The 21,460-nt window shown below is 51.4% G+C and overlaps 1 protein-coding gene across 3 annotated transcripts in view; it reads left to right on the top strand.

Moving 5' to 3' along the window:
* Positions 1–21,460, top strand: part of LOC146197306 (uncharacterized) — a 525,739-nt gene that overhangs the window by 431,367 nt on the left and 72,912 nt on the right. For all 3 annotated transcript variants that reach the window (XM_084599121.1, XM_084599122.1, XM_084599120.1), the window contains one exon: positions 5,795–7,125. In XM_084599121.1, the coding sequence (XP_084455247.1) occupies positions 5,829–7,125 (1,297 nt within the window). In that variant the 5' untranslated portion in view covers positions 5,795–5,828. The remainder of the gene's footprint in view (positions 1–5,794; positions 7,126–21,460) is intronic.

Raw genomic sequence — 21,460 nt, forward strand, 5'->3', positions numbered from 1 at the left:
GAGTGTCGATAGAGGAGTCGAAAAGTTTTGGTTGAACATGTTGCCATCGATTTATGTATAGGAATCGTTGACATTGCTACTCAGCCATGTTCGGTCTGCAGACTACTTCCAGACGTAGCACCAAGGCAAATTTATTTTCCCATAGGAAACGACCGCTCTTTTTGCGCGGATGGTGGAATGCATTTTTAACAACCCTCGAGCTGTATATGTGCATACACAAGATTGCAAATAGCCAAGACCGTAGCATCCGCTTCTCCTACTGAGAATTTTCTCATCTACTGTTAGTCGGAGGCGGAGCGCATTTGTTCGCGAGCCTGAAGCGGAGATGGTTCTCGAAGCTCGAATGTGTGCAAGGAAAGAACGAGAAGCCACAGTCCGTTCATTAGGGTTTTAAATACGAATCCCCGTGTCGAAGCACTGAAGAGCGGACTCTCTCCTCCCTTTTCAAGTTAGTGCTAATACTATAGCAGAGACGGTGCACTTATGGGTACGGACGGGGAGCGTCTCAGAACCATTGCTCTACTTGCCCTATGCCGAGGCAATTTCCACCTGGGACCTCAATTCGCAGATATAAAACTTCCAAGCGTGTCTCGAAAGTCGTCTTATTTTTCCTGGATGCTCGAAGTACCGCGAGCCCCGCGGCGTGGCGTAGCCGTCCATCATCTCCGATGCGCTCGCGCGTCGCGCGTCCGCGGGCTGCTGCTGCTTGTACGTGGACGCTATGCGAGGAGGAAGAGAGAACGAGCCACCTACACTCAGGCCAAGCCCACCGCGAGGCCTCCCTCCTCCAGAACTGAGGCGTTGCGTTCCTGCGCGTCTCACCTCCTTGGTCTTGGCGCGCTCGGCCATGGAGCGTATATAGTATGTGCGTGTGCCTTACCCACAAGAGCGCGGCTGCTGTAATCGGGATGCAGGTGGGAGCGTCTTGGGTTTGGTTATGAGCGCTGGGTTTGTTGACCCGCTTGCGGAGTCGCCACGCACGAACGTAATAATGGCGCTTCTGGCGCACTCGGTGGGGGAAATGGAAGGTGGAGCGGGCGCGTGGTGCGGTTAAGTGCATCACGGTGGCATCCTCTTGCCACACTCCTTCTACGTACATCTGCTCGCTTCCTTCATTCCTGCCCCCTGGTTTTCTTGCATGCCTGCTTTTACCCAGTCATCCGTTTTCGTCTCAGACCTTCCTGCGAGCACAGCGCACGGTGCACCTTGTATACATGTGCGCTAAGCGTCCGGGAACCTTATTGCTGATCCGCTGGAATAGGTGATGAGATGATATAAAACTCGTTATCCCGCCCTTCTATACGAAGGCGGACCATCCCTTTTGGCCGTGTGCCGCAGTATAAACTTAATAACGCCAGTTATAATCTTCTCTAGGAGATAAAGCATCTAATCTTTTTCTTATAACGTCGAAGTTTTCTTTAATCATTCCTTTCTTTCGGACGCTTGCCTGTTTGCTGTTAATCATCGTTACCGTATATCTCCATATTCATCACTGTTATGTGATCATTGTCCAAGATATGCCCGCTGCTGGACAAGCACCTCTCCCAACATTACTCGCTTACTCATTCCTAGCGTTAAGGTTGTGGTAATGTCCGAAAATTTCAAATATCCAATCGAATATCCCCCGAACCGATTATTGGAACGCATTAAGTAGTGAATCATCTGCTGCAAAAGACTACAGCCTACAACGCCGTTTGGATGAACGCGGTGGTGCACCATAAGCAACAGGACGTAAGATGGAGTCCAAAGACAGACTCCGCCCGCACCACTAATGTATCGCGGGTACCATAAGCAACAGGTGGTAAGGCCAAGATTATCAGAAATAATCGACATGTTGTGAACTTTTTTAGTACTTTTCGAATAACGAACTCGAATAAGACATGCCGTGCTTTCCTTCGACGACTGTCCCGAGATACGGCCCACACCGATGACGATCTGCACTGGAGAAATGCTAAAGCTTGAGCGTTCTTGCTGCACACCGAAAATCGTACTCCCTTATTCCTAGCAGGGCCGGGGCTCGTGCTACACAGTGAAAATTTATTATGCGAAGCATATTAACGTAGGTTTCGGGCCTTCGCGCGACGCTCGGCGGTGGCCACCATTGACCCTGAAGTGGGGTCACGTGACAGGACGTCACGTGATGACGTCACACCGGCTGCAGATGGGGCCTCATATCGCGCCGTCGGTCGCCTCCCGGCGGTGGCCACCAAGAAATGGAAACCAATGATAAAAAAAATTGGGAAAAGTGGTTCAAGATCTCAGAATACTTACAATGATAAGCCAATGCTTGATGCAAGTTAAATAAATTCACTGTGTGTAATTGAATTAATGGATATAATTGAAGAAAAATGAAAAATTGCAGAAAAGGGGAAGGTGTCAAATTGCTCACAGTAAAGAGGCAATCTTGCGGATGCTAACTAATGTTGAATTCCAATGGCAGATCCGGAGCAGGTTTTTCTGCTCTGTCCAGAGAAATTCTATTACAATGGCAGAACGGGAGCGCGAGTTGTCTGTTTCAATGACAGATCGGGATCTCGCGTCGATCCCGGATCACTCCGTGGAGCGACGATATTTGATTGACGCGGTTCAGGTGTTAGAAACAAGTGTGACAGATACTGCGTCGATCTTTCCCTTCCTGTGGACCAATTATTAATTATAAGGCAGTTCATTTTGCATTGCACAGGAGTCGGAGGGCCCGGTTTCGAACCCGAACGTCGGCGACTTAATAATTAAATAATAATTGGCTCACGGGAAGGGAAAGGCGCAGTATCTGTCACGCTTGTTTCTGTGGAGAACTGAGCCGCGCCGTAATGGAAGGGGAGAAGGTGGGAGTGAAAGTGGAAAGTAACAGGAGCTGTAGTGGAGGGCTGCGGAGTAATTTCGACCACCTGGGGGATCTTTAACGTGCACTGACATCGCACAGCATACGGACGTCTCTCCGTTTCGCCTCCATCGAAACGCAGCCGCTGGAGGCTGCCTATGTAGTTTAGATGTAATGTTTTCCTCATGCTTCACTCTTCAGGCTGAAGGAAATTACGTTGTCGGGTCCTGTTTTGGAGGAAATTGGTGAAAGATAAGAAATATGGAAAATGTTTTCAAATACGGAAGGCGGCTGGCCTGTCACCAGTCACCGGCGCCGCTATACAGCGCGACACTGCAGAGCGCGCTCCCAAGTGCGGACGGCCCACCGCAAATGGGGCGTCATTACGCTCCTGATCCTGGCCCTCCGCGGGGTTGATGGCGCAGCGAAGAATGATCCCCCTTCGCACCACACGCGGGATCCGCTCCGGGCCAGCATCGCCGCCACCGCTCGAATGTCGCGTGCTCGTCTTGATCGCGCGCTCGTTAATTGCCGCACTGGGCTCGAGGCCACACCCAGTCTGAAAGTGGTCGCATGATGTCTAGACGGGAGAGCACGTGCTCATCTTCGGCTCCTCCGAAGATTTCCTTCGAATAGTATAGGAGGGGTAAAAGGCTGGAGGTGGAGCATTACAGGGTTGACATAGCAACGTCGCGGCGTGCAGAACGCTTCGGTACTGAACTGGCTCGCTTCCTTTCGTTCCGGCGACCTCGGCGCATGGCTCGCTCTTGCCTCGTTACGGAGCCCTTCCGCAATTAGCGACATTTAATGACGCGTCCTTTTTGCCTCTTTCCTTCCTGCGCTTGCTGGTCCATAGATTGGCGGCGAACGCACAGGGATCGCGTTGCACGCGGAAATCGGCGGAATCGTAATTGCGATGCGATGATGCGCGGAGAAAACGTCACTGCGATGCAATTGGACCTGCTGGTTATACTGCGATCGGGCACGCAGGTCTATGGTGGTATCAGGCTTATGCGGGCGATTGAGACGCATCATTATCGCCTCTGGTGCCGACTCCTCTCCGCCTAACCGTCCGTAATGCTCCTTTCGGGGGCGCTTTGGCTACAGCATCGATTTCTCATGTTCATAACCTTCTTTGTCTTCTCTTGCATTATGCCGCATACTGTATTCATATTATTTCCGTTGCGTATCGTTCTCGCCTATGCGTTGCTGGTTCGTCTAACCCTTCTCTTGCACGTCTCGTGTCTTATTTGTACAGCGCTGCTTTCTCAGGTGGACGTCTTTGTCTTCACTGTTACCCCTTCATATACGCTATATGTCGTAATAATGTGATTTACTGACTTAATATCCTTTGCACAGCGCAGTTTTTGTATTCTAATGCTTCAATTCGTTGTATATATTTCTGGAAACGTCTGCCTGCCCTACCTCCTACGAAATTTCATTCTTTCCGGCCGTCCCGATGCATTAAGCCCATCTCGTACTAGCCAGTGTCCGATAAAGCAGTCACCGTAACTTGAATGCCCTCCACCGCGTTGCCCGGATGGCGTTATAGCCAGTTGTTAGCTAACTGGCTGCTTGAGCCAGTCGTTAACGGCCAAACTAACAATCAGTTCCTGCAAATTACCGCGCGCGCATTTAGTCTATGCCTCGTTATATACCTCGACACGCCATAGAATTAGGCACGCCGTAGTAATTCCCACCGGAGACAACCGTATACCTTCAACTGGTCAGAGAAAGTAGGAATCTTCGGTCTTCGAACTGTGTGTCCCGCGGAAGAGATGCCGCAGGCTCGCTAACGATCAGAGACGTGCGCGCCGCCTTTTGTTCGGGGCTATCGGCGCACTCCGTTTCCCTTTATCCGCGTGTGTGTGCTTCGCTGTCGTCGTCGTCTTGGAATCAAGTGTTGGTCTTTCCAGTTCGGTAATGAGGTGTCATTACAAAAGGTCGTGATTACGAAGGGAGGCAGTGGAGGGAGCATTCGCTTGCCCGCGCTTTGGAACCGAACGCCGAGCGCGCTCTGGTCCCGTGAGAATGCGGGCACGACTGCGCGCCGATCCTTTGCGCATTGCTCTGCTCCGCTCGGCTGGATGCGGAGACTCAAGTTCTCTTTTTGTTTCATTTTTTTTTTTCGTCATTACTCGTAAGCCCCGTCCAATTTCCTCTATACATTTCGCCGCTGGCATCCCCTGTTCCAACGCTGCTTTATAGAGTGGCGATTTTGGTGCAGTCGGCGTCCAAGTATTCCAGTAGGTCGAGTCGAGAAGCCAGTGAGGTCTTTGTCTGTTCGCATGCGCGTGGGTTCCGAGCATAGTATGCTGATAAGCGGAACGTGGGCGACCTCTCATCCCGCACATAACCGCGCAATTTGCGTGGGGTTATTGGGCGGACGCATATGCGGGTGGCAGTTTTCGTGCTCACAAGGGTCATCGCCCGTTCCGTAAGAATGACCAGACGTGTCTCTGTGAGGATAGAGTTCCTTCCGTAAAGAACACGCGCATGGCTACGAGGGGTCAGGGGTCAAGCCGACCCCTCACCTCCTGACTGTTCGCGAGGCTCCTAAGGAACGTTGTTGCACAGCGTTCAAAGGTTGATCGCGCTTGTTGCAGGAGCCTGGGCAGCTCAGACGCTGTTTTCGAATGTCGTGTCATTTGCAGAACGCTTGTCGACATTTTGGACGTTAATTGACCCATTGCTAGCACACTCTTGCTACAAATTTGCCAGTGTCAGTGTCAGTTGACACTGACGTTCTTTGACTTGTCATGGAGGTCTCGCACGTAAGCATTCAGCGATTCTGATTAGATTCTGTTCTTGTGATAGACGCCGAAATTGACTTCATATTTAATGGTATAGTCAGTCGCCTGTCGTCAGATCCGTTCAGCGCCAAACAGTATGTTGCTCGTGATGTGCAGTGAGTTCGTGTGTGCGCATCAGCCGCTGACAAGCGTGTTGTGTATTCTTTCTTGCTGTCTGCAGGGCCGACAGCAGGTAACGCGGCCAGACGGCGGACATGACGTCGGAAGCCGCCTGCCGGCCGCCCAGCAGTGCCTTCAAGCTGAACGCCATCTGTGAGAAGCTCGCCCGCACCTCGGACCCGGAAGACCTGGCTGCCGTCATGGCAGCGGGTGGAGACGACGCCTGCGCCGATGAGGCGCCCGACGACCTCTGCTCGCCGCGGGCGCCGCCTCTCCGGGAGCCCGCCGAAGAGGACGACCTGGACGACGACGAGAGGCCGCAAGCTGCCTTGAATGGGGCCTTAACGGACGACAACTCGGACGACAACGAAGCGGAGGACGGACCTCAGGGTGACCCGCTGGCCGTCAGCTCAGCCGCTGCATCGATGCCCACGGGCGCCGCCTTCAGCGAAGTGCCTTGTCCCTGGCCGGACACTGAGAGTGCCTTGGACGGACGCATGCGCAACAAGAGAAAGAACTTCCAGCCAAAGAACATCGCCGCCGCCGTGTTCGCCGACTCGGACGAGGAAGACGACGACGAAGACGAACAGGACGCCGAGCAGCGCATGCAGCCGCCGCCGCCGCTGTCATCCTCGGTGCCCGACGCCGCGCAAGACGGCGACGACGAAGGCGATGGCGCCGTCTCGCCTTCGGCGTGCTTCAAGGAAGCCGCGTCGTCCTCTGTGACGCCTCCGCCGATGCCGGCGACCGTTTGCTCGGAGGGCGTCCTCTCCTCCGCAGGCCGCGAGGAAGGACCCCTGGACCTCAGTGATTGCGGCTCGATGCGCCGAAAGTCTCAGCAACCCGTCAAACGGGTGCTGTTCAATAGCGCGTTAACCGCGGAAGGCGGAGGGCTGGCGTTACCCAAGCTCTCCTGCTTTCCGGAGGCCGTGGTGGACCTCAGTGGGGGCGGTGGTGTTGGTGGCGGTGGCCGCAGAAGCGAGGACGATGACGATGACGTGCCGACCTCTGCTGCGGAGGACGGCAGGTCGTCCGCGCCCGTGTCGTCGCCTCTCCGCCAGCAGGGACTTAGCAATGACTCCCCCTTGACAGTGGGCAGTAGCTCTTCGCCTTTCCTCGGTTCGCGGCAGCATCACCTTCATCATCATCACCACCATCACCATCAGCAGCTGCCACTCCATCAGCATCTACAGCAGCCGCACCAGCAACAACAGCAGCAGCAACCACAGCAACAGCAGCCTCATGTTCATCAACAACAACATCGAGCTGCGGACGCGAGCCTTATGAAGGACTATGCTGAGAATACTATGAAGGAACTACTCAGCATGTACGGTCTGCATGACGTGGTAGAGTCCATTACGAAGCACGTGCCTTTGCATCACTTCTCCTCCGGTGAGTCAGCTGTTGTTTTTTCTTTTTTTCCTTCTCGCTGTAAGGCACTTTGCAGTGTCACGTGTCACGCTGTCACTTTCTCCTGGGGCTGCAAATGCTGGCGAGGAAGAAGAGGGGAGGGAGCACGCTTACCACGATATATGAAAAACGCCCAGCCCCGGACGCTATGATTTTTCGGCTTTTCTTTTTTTTTTTTTGTGTGTGTGTGTGTGTGTGTCTATTCCTCTGGGCGAATTGTCAAGTTAGCTTAGCGGGAATGAAAAAATCATGCAAGTTCTGTTTTGCATATTGTCGGCTTAAAACGGTGATCTTAGCTAAGGATAGCTCTCCCGGTGGCGCCTTCGGAGCATATACTGGTATATTATCATCATCATCAGCCTGACTATACCCACTGCAGAGCGAAGGCCTCTCCTATATTTCCCCAATTAATCCGGTCCTGTGCTAGCTGCATCCACTCGACTCCTGCAAACTTCTTAACGTTATCCACCCATATAATTTTCTACCGCCTCTTGCTGCGCTTTCCTTCCCTTGGAATCTAATTGGTTACTCTTAGAGGCGATCGGTTATCTTTTCTTTGATGCCCTGCCCATGCCCATTTCTTATTCTTAATTTCGACTAGAATGTCAGTAACTTGAGTTATTCTCTCACCCACTCTGCACGCTTCCTATCTCTTAACGTTACACCACCAATTTGCTTTCCATAGCGTCTGTTTTGTCCTCAACTTTAGTAGAAGCCTTTTCGTCAACCCCCATGTTTCAGTCGCATAGGTGATTACCGGCAGGATGCAACTGTTATACACTTTCCTCTTCAGTGCATGATATTAATAAGCTGCTAGCCACAGTGCGTGAGTACCTTCCAAATGCGCTCCATCCCAATCTTATTCTTCTTGTTATTTCCTTTTCATGGTCCGGATCTGCGGTTACTACCTGTCCTAATTAGACATATTCGCCTACCACTTCCTGCTCTTCGCTACCTATTTGAAACTGCTGTTCCTTTCCCAGACTGTTCAACATTACCTAATCTTCTGCACAATGATTTTTAGCCTACTTTCCTGCTTCTCCTGTTTAGATCATTAATCATTAGTTGTAGTTGGTCCCCTGAGTTACTTAGCAAAGCAGTGTTATCAGCGAATCGCATATTACTAAGATATTCTCCATCGACCCTAATGCTTAACTGCTCCCATCCCATGTCTTTGATTGTAAATAGCACTGGGAAGATGGTGTCTCCTTGCCTAACACCTTTCTTAATTGGAATTTTATCACTTTATTTATGCAGAACTATGATTGCTGTGCAACCACTATAGATATATTGTACTTTTACATATAGTTCGTCTACACCCTGATGTCGCAATGCCTACATGACAGCTGAGGTTTCGACCGAGGGAAATGCTTTCTCGTAGTCAATGAATGCTGTGTATATGGGCTGGTTATATTCCGTGTACTTTTCTATCACCTGGTTTATAGTGTGGATATGATCGATGGTCCGAAATCCCTTTCCGAAATCCTGCTTGATTCTTTGGATGATTAAATTCTAAGGTTATCCTTGTCCTATTAGCGATTGCCTTAGTAAATACATTGTACGTAACGGATAGTTAGCTGATTGATCTGTAATTTTTCAAGTCCTTAGCATCCCTTTTCTTATGAATTAAGATGTTAGGATTCTTCCATGATACTGGCACTTTCGATGTCATCAAGCATTGCGTATGCAGATTGGCCAGTTTTTCTAGTACAATATCCCCTTTTTAATTAAAACTTTCTAAAAATCTAAATATTTCTAAACACTTTCTAAAATCGAAAGCCAACCGTTATTTTCGTTTTCATAGTCATTTTATCTGCTGCTAGTTATGCGGAAAATTTGATAGCACGTCCCCTCTGTTACTGACAAAGAAACCGGTCGGTTTCGAAAGCCTGGGCCAGAAAGTGTTTGACCTGCAACGCAGCAAATAGTGGTTCATATAAGAACGAGTATACAATGTTCTGACTGAGACCGATCGAAAAACCGATTAAACTTGCGTATACAAGTCTTCCGCTTACGTCTTTCCCAGGTTCTCCTTTCCAAGTTCGTCTCAGTAAAATCACGCCATTAAGCGGTGCTGTGAAGAACTTCATTTCTTTGCTCAGAGAGAATCCAGAGCGAAGGAGCCTGCTCTTCTTTTAGTTTGTTTACTGCGATCGCCGCCTTATGCTATGCGACCGGAAGGCGTTTTACCCTGTTCTCTATACCTTCTTCCCCGTCGCAAACGAGCGCGCGATGATGATGGATTCTGATGGATGGCTGACGATCGCGGATCACGAATGCGACCTCGTTCACATTGCTCACCGTGCTGTCTTACTTTTTTTTTTTTTTTTTTTTGTCTCGTATTTGGCCACAGATTCCTTCCTCGCCTGTCTGTCTGGTGCGAACTATCGCGCTCTTCGGTGCTTCGTGCCGCTTGCTTCAGAATCTCACGCTCCACAGCGAGGCCGGCTCAAGGTGCGAAGTTTGTGCTAAATGGAAGCGGTCCGCTCGTATTGCTTGCCCGCCTCGGGACCTCCAGATCGTGGGAATTTCGCCCGCGCGAGAAAGCCTTGAGTAAGCGTGAGCCTCGAGGAACAAATGTCGCGGCGCAGTCAGCTGATATCGCACATGAATGCGATGTAAGACCGTTTTCTGTATTGTTTATAACGTGGGCATTCTTTGACTGTCTGGACGCCGGACTATATGCGAAAATAGGGCATCATTTTTATTGTCCGATGAGTATGTATAATATCAGACTGTGAAGGCTTCGAGTTGGCCTCTTTCGGCCCGTGCACAATGACGAGGAACGTAGGTGTTAGCATATTGAGACGCCGAGCGAGCAAAACGTTCTTGCGTTGTGATGGGAAGGAAAGCGTGCTCTAAAGAGTCTTCACCGGGCTCGAATATATAGATTTCCCTTTTCTGTAGTTCTTTGATATTCTTCCTGGAAACCCTTGATGAATGGCTACACTGGTTCAGTCTGCGGACGAAAGACTGTTTGAGCGGCATCAAACAATACGATCATTAAAACCGATCCACTTGAAATCAATGTTTGGCTGTGCGCTATACACTTTGGAGCATAATGACGCCGACAATTAAGGCCCCCGTCCAACGACAAGGCACATTTGGCCACCTGTTCTTTCTTGGCCGATCCACTCTTCTCTCTGCAGGCTTTAACTTTTGCAGTGCTGTTTCGAACGTTGGCAGCTGAGACGCGTTTGACGCTGGCGCTGCCACAGTAGTGGCGTGGCGCCAAGCACTGGCGCACGTCTCCAGCGCGGACCATATACTACCTACACTGCAGCACAACTGTTTTGCCCGAGGAGTTCTGTCGCGGATAATGCGCAATAATCGCGTATTTTCGGGGACATGTATTGTCACAAGGTAACACCAGGAAGCCTCGAACGATTGTCGCCTTTTCGTACTGGATGTCCCTTTGTACTTCCTCTTATTCAAAGCTGGGAAAATTATTGAACTCGCTTGTAATACACGCGATTGAACTCGCGATTGGCCGATCGTTGGGTCGTCGCAGCAGCGGCGCGCACCAAAGCGAACCGTACTGAGCATGCACCCTAATTAGGCCTCGCGGAACGAGATGGCGATAAAAAGCGCCGAATTCCTCGCGCTCGGGGCATTGTAATTTGCGCTCGGCACCGTTAATAACAAGGGGAAGGCGTCTGCATATCGCGTACGGTGCCGGGAACGCCGCCAAGAGCTGCCGTTGGATAGGGGCAGGACTCTGCTTTCTCATGGGCACCACGGCTGTGATGTTTCGCAAGGCGCGAGCGCCGAGCCCCCGTGGGTCCAGCGCTGTTCGAGCGAGGCAATGGCGTTCTATTCGTCGCACGCAAACGATCGGACGTTGCACGCGGCCGCTGGATCGCCGGCTCGTGCGACGAACCTGGGCGCGCGAAAGAGGCGGCGATTAACATAATAGTTGTCCCGGTCGGTAACCGGTTCAATTTGTGTGCTTCAGCGGCGGTAGCCATGCAAGGACGGGACGCCAGAGCGCAGCTACGGCACGAGATACGCGTGTGAACACTCCCTGTATTGATCGTCCTTGTGTTTGTGTACCCGCACATTTGTTCGAGCTCGAATCGTGCCTCAGGTGGCCGAACAAACCAGCGTGCCCCTGTCGAGTATCCGGCGCTTTCCGTCGCCAGATGCTTGAGATTTCGTTGACCATCTTCATTAAACCGCTGTGTGCGTTACGTTAGATCTAGTTTGCGTCTGCGGCAGTCACGAATTGCACTGGAGGCGAAGAAGGTTTTTGCTGCTCTTTCAGCACGAACGAAAATTTTCTGGGCCGGTAAGCTAACACGTGCACGCAGTCTTACTCGCCGGCATGCTACTTGTTTGTTGTCACGCTTATTTGACTTGCTGGTGAAGAGTGGATTTTGCGGTTAGAGGAAGCGGTAGTTTTAAGACGAAATCCTTTAATGTCTCATTGTTGTCGACAGGAGGTTGTCAGTAGAGGTCTCACGTTTTCGAAGGCGAGAGTTAAAAATAAAAAAAAATTACGAGGAACTTTAGCGACTAAAGTAATGAAAGGCGAAAGCCTGAGGTCTCTTCTTGTCTAGCATTCCTGCCGTCTGCAATCCCACACTTGAACGCGCGCCAAGGAACGCCACGCGACAGGAGCGCTGGCGTACCATCCAAACGCACACTTATCGGAGAAAGTGCGACAGATACTGCGCCTTTCCTCCAGAAATCTCATCTTCTCTATCGTTCCTGCCATCTGCAATCCCACATTTGAACGCGCGCCAAGCGACGTCACGCAACAGCCGCCGCAAAATTCGGTGGCAGGTTAGCCCCCGCCGCTAGCGGCGTTGACCTACCAGTCCCAGCCCCGTAGGGCCAGGAACAGCCACCTTTCACAGAGCGCGCGTTCAAGTGTGGCATTGCAGATGGCAGGGACGCATCCCGCCTCGGCCAATCAGAACGCCTCAAAAGCGGGGCACACTTTGTCCACGACAGCATGAGCCACTAAAGGCTTTCGCCTTATAAAACCTTGTCTCCACCGGGAATCGAACCTCCATCCCTTGGAATCGCCAGCCCAGCGCTTTACCAACTGCACCACGCCCCTGATCAACGCTCTTCATAATTCCTCTTGTCTACCGTGAGGGTGATAGCGGGATTCCGCGTGTGACAGATACTGCGCCTTTCCTTTCCAGTGAACGAATTATAGAACACGGGTGAACTTTGATGCGTTCAATGAAATGCTGGTTGTGTTCGACAAGGGTTGGTTGGTTGTACAACTTTTAATTCCATCGGAAACGGGGAGTCGTGCGCCCGCGGATTAGAGGCTGGCAGACAAGGGGCGCGCGATGTACCGTCACGACAGGTCATGACGTCACCATGCATATACGAAGCTGACCCCGCCGAGCGTCCGGTCTAGGCGTCCGTGCGACGCCTTTCATTTGCTGCTTCCTCGAACGCCGCACCACACAGCATACAGAAGCAGACGCAGATATGTAGAGGCGTTAATACAGCAGGCAACAGTGGCGTTTGAAATCGATTTACAGGATAGAAGAGGCGCAGTCCGCGGACACATGTACCACGCCGTAAAGGAAGGGAGGAAGGTTTGGTTTAGTTTGTGGGGTTTAACGTCCCAAAGCGACTCAGGCTATGAGAGACGCCGTAGTGGAGGACTCTGGAAATTTCGACCACCTGGGGTTCTTTAACGTGCACTGACATCGCACAGCACACGGACGCCTTGCTTTTCGCCTCCACCGAAAAGCGGCCGCCGAGGTCGGGATTCGATCCCGCGTCCTTGGGAACAGTAGTCGCGCGTCGTAACCACTGCGCCACCCCGGCGGGGGCAGAAAGGGAGGAAGGTGGGAGTGAAAGAAGAAAGGGAGGCAGAGGTGCCTTCGTGGAGGGCTGCAATCTTCATCGCACTTTAGTGGTCCAAAGTGTCCTCTAGATTTTTTTAATTACAGTCGCCGAGAAGGTAGCTATACTATTCTTGTGGAGAATCTAAACAGGATTGATTTTTTAAACATACCTTTCTCAACAATGTACGCCCTTCTTATTTTGACGCCATACTTCCAGTGCGGCTGCTCACTGGAGGCGCACTTCAATTGAGTGCAAGTGCGTACAGTCGTGACCAGAGTGTCTGAAACCCTGTACGATAGAAAGCGAAGAAAATTTCAAGGCATGCATAGAGGTTTAAATATAATACTAGCGGTACGGCGCAGCCGATAAGCCCTGCAAGCTGTGCAGGCTCAAGCCTCTTGCCATTAGCGAACTTTTTTTACTTCCTCACGAACCGCTGTCTGACGCTCGTGCAGGGATAGAGAGAGGAAGGGCGAAGAAAGTGACGCGATCGCGCCTGCACTTAGCGCGTCCAGGTGGCAGGCGTGTCGGGAATTTCAAATTATTCTAGTATTTATGCGTGTGTCTGGGAAAGGGAGGTTGGGGGTCATTCCCTTGGCTTGAAAAGGTATTGGATATATGAAATTCGCTTTCCATACGTCCAACAGCGAAGCGAGTTTAGCCGTTCTAAGCTGATCTGAATTTTCTAGCCAAAGGGCACGGACCCCTGAAGTAATGGTGCGTAGAAGTTCAACATCGACACACTTCGTATCTAGCAAGCGTCCACGGTTCACTCTGGTCTCTACAGCGCCACCTACAACGAAACCTGCTGTACTTTAGATTCTGCACGTCGTCACCTTTCACCACCTCTCTCCTCTTCCTTCCACAATATCCTATCTCACCACGGTTAAGCGATTCGATAGACGACCTGCGCCCTCCGCCAGCGTGCTTTCTGGTGCCTTCTGAGACAAAGGCTTCAATGCGAAGAACTCTAGAGAAAGGTCCGGGCAAGGTGCAAAGGTAGAGGTGCCCTACCCCAGGCTTCTTCCCAGACGTCCGCCAGACGTGCATCGATGGAAAAGCCGCACGATGGGGCTAAGCGCACGGGGAAAGCGAAAAGGGTGGGGAAGTAGAAAGCTCTGGCAGTGGCGGATAGAGAGAGTAAAAGAAAAAAAAAGGGGGGGGGGGGAGTTATTGCATAGTGGCTCTGCAGACTTCGAGAGCGCGCGAAACAGAAAGCTCCGAGGGCTGAAGGTGTACAGATGGGCGGGTTATCCCCACGGCCGTTGCCGGATCGGCCATGCATATGCATGGGGGCACGAAATCCGTGCTCGGTTTTGGGGTAAACAGGCGTCGTCGCCACTTAGCGCCCGGGGCCGGAGTAGGCGGGAGAAGTGCATGGCCGCGCGCGTGCAAAGCGCGCACACGGCATGCGCGCACGGGCGGCGCTGTTGGGCCGCCTTCGACGGAGTCGGCTTACTCCTCCGCGCTGCTGCTGCTGCTGCTGTTGCTGTTGCAGCCTTCTTCTCTCTCGTATGCGCTGTGCAGCCGGGGCGAGAAGGCGATACCCTGGAGCCAATTATTTTCGGAGAACTGGGCACATAGAATAATTACGTGGAAATGGGCGCCAGTTCGCTGACTGGCGATTTTCGACGGCTCGCAACGCGCACTCGCAAGCGGCCGTCACCACCTTTGAAGTGAAACCTGCGCCTTGCGATGGTGCGTGAGAGAAAGGGAGTGCGTATGAAAGCTTGCGTGCAAGTAGCGCGCGCGCACATAAAGCTCTCTCGCGTGTACAGATCGCGCACTAATGTAAATATTGTTGGGAGCACCCACGAGATGATTTAGGTGCTGGCTTGTGTCTTTTGTCGCATTCTATACAGCACGGTCTGTGACCGGTACTTTAAGGCAGATCGCCCGCCCGTTTCACTGGAGGAAGACCATCTTTATCAATTTTAGGAGGACAACTTTGGAGTTACTTTTTATCCGGTGATAGCTTCTGAGTAAAGGCAAACTGGGCCGGTGGCTCTGCTATGTGAAACGCTGCACTTACAAGCATCCATGCTTGTAATTACTACGCATATAGGCGAATCGACTGGTACATCGTTACTGCGTTCCTAAATATCTGTTTAAGACCGGGCAGCGTCACGAGCAAGGAGGTTAACCTCCTCGGTCAGGAGTCAAGAATTACAAAACAGCACCCCGTTTTTCAGTCTATTCGTGATGTTCACATCTACACACCTAAAAGCTTACGCGTTTCAAATTGAACTCTCTCTCTCTCTCTCTCTTTTCATTGCATCGCAAAACATAGCTGCCATTCAAAGCGCTTTTTTATCGGTGTGAGTGCTTCTATATTACCACCGAGTAACTCTGTAACTAAAGCCATCTTATGAGAACGTGCGTAATTATTCGATATAATTGCAGCAATAAAGACGTATACGTTTCAAGGGCAACTCAGTGCAATCACACGAACCTACACTATCTCATCGCTACCCCTTCTTGCTTCAAAAATGCATTTTGTTCTCTCGTGGAGCTATGCAGCGCATTTTGTTTTATCTTTATTTTCTTTTCTTTTCTTTTTTTTTTTTTTTTTTTTCGGAGAAGGCACCTGTCGAAATTGCTCGAATAATAAACGGCGTGCCATCGTTGCGCAACTAACTGCTTGGCTAATTCTGCGGACATAAATCTGCCATGACCAGGGCTTTGTTGAAGAAGAAACCACGGGGTGAATCAACGCTGTCCTTTTCGGACTGTAATGGCTATTATTTCTCGCTCATTCGGATAGAACTGCACACTGTGCTATGGCTGAATGCAAAGACGTTGACTGGATCGAAGTACCACTGCAAAAATTTCTTTGAAGAACACCGACATTCGAGGTTCGTCACGGTTCTTTTATTCGTAAGCTTTGTGCGAAGCGACGGCGCATGCGCGTGTTTATACACCTCGACGGCATCCGTGGCAGTGCCAACGTGCCGGTCGTCTTACATGCGTGACGAAGCGTGAGAAAAGGGACACGTGGACTGAGCACGAGAACACACATTGCCGAATCACTGCTGTGATGGCGCGCTTTGTTTCTATTTTCTTTCTTTCTCTGTCTCTCTCTCTCTTTCTCTCCTTCTTCTCACTTGTCGTTTACCCGAAGCGGTGGCAACAGTAGTAACAACGCAAAGGAATGTTCGCGCTTCTTAATTGGCGGGTTGGCCAATTGGAAAGCGACCCTGCATCGCCCCAAGGCGCCGCAATGCACGTATTCGTGCTTTGCGCTCTGTTACTCGCTCCCCCGTTCTCCCGGGGCTGCAAATGCTGGCGAGGAAGAAGAGGGGAGCGCGCACACGCACCACGAAATATGAGAAACACGCATCTCCGGACGCAATGATTTTTCGGCTTTCCTTTTTTTTTTTTTTTTTTCCTCACAACCTTTCCGGGCACCGGTCCGTCTATAAAGGCCCGAACGAATAGGAGCCAAATTATCGTATATTTTTCCCTCGCTTGTGTCATTCCTTCCGCTGTTATAAGGCTCCTTGAGAGAAGGCTCGCTCCTGTTCGTGCTCGCGCTCCCTGGAAACGTTTTCTCTCCTTTTTTTTCTCCTTGTCGTTTTTTTTTTTTTTTTATTCCTTTTTGTTCTTGCTAGAGAGCATCGGTCGGCATCGCATTATGCTCCTCTTTCGTTTCGACGTTTAGTGCGCGAAGTATATTTCTCGTCTCTTTGAGAATCTTCCCTGGCCGCGGCGCTTCTCTTTCCCCCGTCAGAAAATGACACATAATTGGTCGTCGTCGCTGCGCGCGGGCCAGGCAGCGGGCTCTCGCGGCAAAACTAGTCGTACGCGAATACATGCCCGCTCGTCGTCTCTCCTTTACAACTTGTGCGCAGCAGCAGCAGAGTTCAAAAACCAACTGGAACAGGAAAAAAAAAAAAAAAGAACGAGAAAGAGGGGAGTTGAGTGGGGGCGAGGGCATGGGAGGGCAGAGGAGAGATCCATGTAGAGGGCAAGGCTGACGGGATAGATGTGCTGCGAAATAAGGAAGAACACGCTTTAATACCACCGAGCAGGCGCGCCTAAATTGTTCGAGGTCAGGGAAAGAACGACGCTGCGCTGACTGCGAACGAAGGCTGGCAGGCGCGCCTTCGTTTGCAGTCGGCGCAAAGCTAAATTGTACCCGAAGAGGCATTTTGAGTTGAGCTGAGTGCAGTTCTAGCGTGGCTTTGTTTCTTCAGATGTATAAAGACAGAGTTCTTGTCTCTTTCTTTTATCTTTTTTTGCGTGTGTGTGTGTGTGTGGGGGGGGGGGGGGGGGGGGGGGATTCGTAGTGGCGGCTCCAAAGGGCGCGCGGGCACTTATGGCCTGGTGGCGGTGGGAGGTCGGCCGGCTTTCTTTCTTCTCGGTTTCGGGTCTGCACTCGATGTCTCCGCTGCCTCTGTGGCCGTGCTGTGACCGCTCGTGAGACATCTTCAAATGTGCGGTCCTCACGCAAACTTGTGGTGCAGTCTCCAATCTGCGCGCTTTCGTGCGGCGCTGTAATGGAAAATACTCAGGTACAGGTCGGCGCTCGCGGATTCATGCGACAATTTGGCTGACGCGCGGCCGTTTCGCAACCGTTTGCTCGGCCTTTCTTCTCTCTTCTTTCATTCTTTTTTTTTTTTTTTTTTTCGGATGCCCGGTTGCCCTTTGAGATGAGCGAGCTCCAAGAGAGGCGCCGGCAGGCGCTTTTTCCGCAGTACTCACCGTTCGCGACAGTTGGCTCCGGGCATACTCAACTTCGCAAGCCTGTGGAGCTGCTCTGACCGAAAACGATTGATTACTTGGTGTCCTTCCTTGGTGACTCTTCCATGTGTCGCAGTCTTTCTTCTCCGCAAGGCCGCTCTTGCCTTGACACCTGATAGACGTGGAAGTGCGCTTGACCGTATTCCTGCTCTAAATTTACTGGTAGAGCACAAATGCCGAATCAAGTATGGGTGACATGATTTGAATATTTTTTTTTCTCTAGACAACATATATAATAATAAACTATACTTAAATTTTATTCCGACCCACTTCACATCTGTCGCCGGAGCTCCGTCACGCGTGCGTGCATAGTGCTTCATAGTTTCACTTGCTCATTAAAATCCCCTCACATTACTAGAACCTACTGCATTCAGCGCTGCTGTGAACTTTCAGATTATTTTTCTAGCCTCGCGGAGAGATGCAAATTTTATCACGCCCCCGTATGTTCGACAACGGCTATAATACAAACTACTTCTACGGGGCCTCCTGTAGCTGTCCTCTGCAATGCACAAGCTGACTCGCGAAGGCATCGTCGTCTACTTTCTAGCACGTTTCGCTTGCATAGCCACGCTTTTTGCCTCGACCTAGCGCACGCGATGGCGCCCAACCTTCGACATGTTCCCCAAACCCAAAGTAGCAAGGCGGACTCCGCAGATGATCGTTTCCCATGTCAGCGTCTGTCCATTGCAGCTTCGGCCGGAGGCTTCGAGTTCGAGGCTATTTTCCCGGCGTTGCCCAATCTTCTTAGCGCCGTCCGCTCCTTCATCTGTATACGTCCACATCCTCCTGCTCCGCTCCTTATTCACTCGAGCCGTCACGTCTCTCTTGGAACTGTCGTTTGCATCTTTGACCGGTTTGCTTAATTTTGTTTGCCGCATTTTCCGCAACCACCTGCCCTAGACCTGCTCTCTCTCTCTCTCTCTCTCTCTCTGTGAGCGCGCAGAAATCGGGCTGCCCAACAAGAGGAAGCGGAAACAAACAAAGCAAGAAGCCACCAGAGTTTGAGCTGGTGTAGCAGCTGACACGAAGATCAACTAGGAAGGAAACAGCCACGGTAAGGGGGGACGGCGGCAACCCGCAATAAGAACGAAATAGCTGGAGAGAAGGACAAGGGGGGAGCAAGGTGGGATAGCCAGGTTGATCCGAGGTTTCGCTTCTCCATCCCCGCCAAGAAGTAGCATAAAGAAGGTTATTTCTCGAGCATAACCACGGGAGCGACCGCGAAAGCGCTCGGCTCCTCTCTTCCAAAATCGCCGCGGATTCTCAGGTGGTGCCCCCCCCCCCCCCTCCTCCTCTTTCACCTTTCTGCGACGCTGGAGCGGAGCAGAAGCACCTGTGTCGTAATGAGGCCGTGCCATGGAGTGGTCGCGCCGCAACAAAAGAGGGAGAAATGCCGCTCTCGAGTCGACGGGAAAAGCAGCAAAATGTCGTGAGAAAGAAAGCGATTAAAGCAGTGGCAGCCGGGTCGAGATAGCGGCAGTGGTGCAGCGAGATGCGGAGAGAAAAAAAGAGCGAGCGTTTAAGCTCGAGATCTTATTTCTACGTGCTTCTGTATTTCCTTTGCTCTATTTTTTTTTCTCCTTCTTTTTTTTTTTTTTTTTTTTTTGTACGAGGTAAGCTCTCTTTCCACGCGTTTATTTCGACGGAATCATAATAGAGCTTCCGAAACACCGCTGAAATGGGCAAAAAGAAGTCGTCTGGGATCATCGCCGCTCCTTTTGCGTGCGCTCCCCCCCCCCCCCCCCCCCCCCCCTTCCGCGCGTGTGCGTGAGCGCTGTGCAAGTAGCAGCTTTGATACACGCGCGAGCCGCGCCGACGCAGTACGCACAGACAGCGATGGAAACGAGGCAGATGAGGTGCAAGTATGCGACAGAGGTGAAGGAGGAGCGAGAGGAGGATGGCGGCCTATAGGCGAGAGGCCTGAGAAAGGGCGGGAAATCCGCGATGGAGGCAACAGAAAAATGGATGCTCGGGCGAGGCGGAAGGGAAAAAAAAAATATATACTCGGGCCAGGAAGAGGCGACTTCTGAAAAGGCGTAATTTGGGTGGTTTGGATAAGAGCGCCTGACGACGAGACGACGGGCCAAGTGGCGGCGTTATGCGAGTCGCCGCGACAAAAGGAAAAGAGGAAGGAAAGAGAGAAAAAAAAAAAAAAAAGGTTGGAAGTCGGGAGAAATATTCGACTCCTTTTTTTGTACGTATATATTCCCTCCCTGTTCTTCTCCGCTCTGATGCTTTTCCCAGAGGTTACGCTGGCGTCAGCTGCCTTGAGGCAAAGGGTCAGGCGGCCATGGATGACCAAGAAAAAAACCTCTATTACCGTTTTTGTTTCGCTATTATATTCCTCCTGCTCACTCTGTAGTCGCTGCAAACGAATGCTGCCTCTTTTTACTCCTCTCAGCGCGACACTTCCAGTTTCCTTAAATTTTCTTCTTTATTGTGTGGCTCGCCAGTGTTTTTAGCCCCGGTGTACAATGCGCCTCCTTTTCGGTGCCGCGACCTCGCGTTCCTTTACCTGTTTCGCGCCTGCTCCGTCGGCCGTGTGTGAGGCGTCATTGTGGCGTGGCTTGTAGCAGGCGTCGCAGACGGTTCAGCGCGGTCGTTGACAGCGACGACCCCTGCTTTCTTCTTCTTCTTCTCCAGCTGCACTTCTTTTGTTTTCCCGGAGTGGCTTAAAGAAAGAAATTCTTGTCCTTTTCGCAGCCAGGCCTAAATTACTCGCTTCATCCCGTACTTCGCTGGCTGCTTCCATTGCTGCGCGCTTCTTTGTTCGTGACGCGAGCTGCCTGCTCAAGGAGCTTCTTCCATCGTTGCGCAACTTTCGCAGGTTAACTATTATATGATGACACTGCGTGAAGTAACAGCCTATGGCGACGTATCACTACCCCCATTGCCAAACACACAGGGTGGGATTGTGGCTGCATGCTTTTAGTGTCAGTCGCGTCGCGTCTTTGACATTATCATGCAACTTCCTGCCGTTGCTGAGGGCGTCAGATGGAATAGGGCAGAGTAGTTAAATAGTGTGCTAATTCGTACAGACTTGCACCTGCAATGCTGCTGGGAGGTGACTGCACCTGTAACGTGCCCGCAGCACTGCACCTGGATCACTGCACCTGTAACGCCATGTACCATAGTTGCACACGGCAGGAATCTAGTGGTACCAGCACGCTGCGGTTTGCGCTTGATAGCAGCGCAAGTTACCAAGGTAGTACATATAACCAAACATGGTGACCGTAGTGGAAAAAGTCTCTTTCAGTCGGCATATGAAGGCGCAACATTTCAGCACAACAACTCGTCCTGAAGTGAGTGCCGATCACGTTCGGCGTGTTGCGGGCATTGCTGGGAAGAACATGAATATGCGTCCGCTTTGAAATCGCGCCTCCGTGGAATGAACGGTGCGCCGGATGCCGTCGTTCGGACTTCTCCTCCGTTCCTAATCTGCATACATATTGTGAGCGGGCGGGCGCAGAGCACGCGAGGGGTGAGTGGGTATGCATGTGCTTGGACCGGTTGAATTTTAATGCAGCTTCTTGATTCGCATTCTTGCTCCGATGCCGACACGGCTGTGGCGCGCGTGGACACTCGCTCGTTTCGTGAAATTGGGTGACGATGGCTGAGCATTGCGAAATCATTTGATTATGATGTCGAGAACGCTCTGCGGTAAGACTATAGCGAGTCTCAATCATCGGCGAATTCTGGTTCAGGACCTTCTTCAAGCGTCTGTAAGTTTTCGCGCTCCAGCATACTAATTCTATGA

This window comes from Amblyomma maculatum, chromosome 3 (assembly GCF_055883805.1).
Source record: "Amblyomma maculatum isolate TAMU_Amacu chromosome 3, ASM5588380v1, whole genome shotgun sequence".
NCBI classification, from domain to species: Eukaryota; Metazoa; Arthropoda; class Arachnida; order Ixodida; family Ixodidae; genus Amblyomma; species Amblyomma maculatum.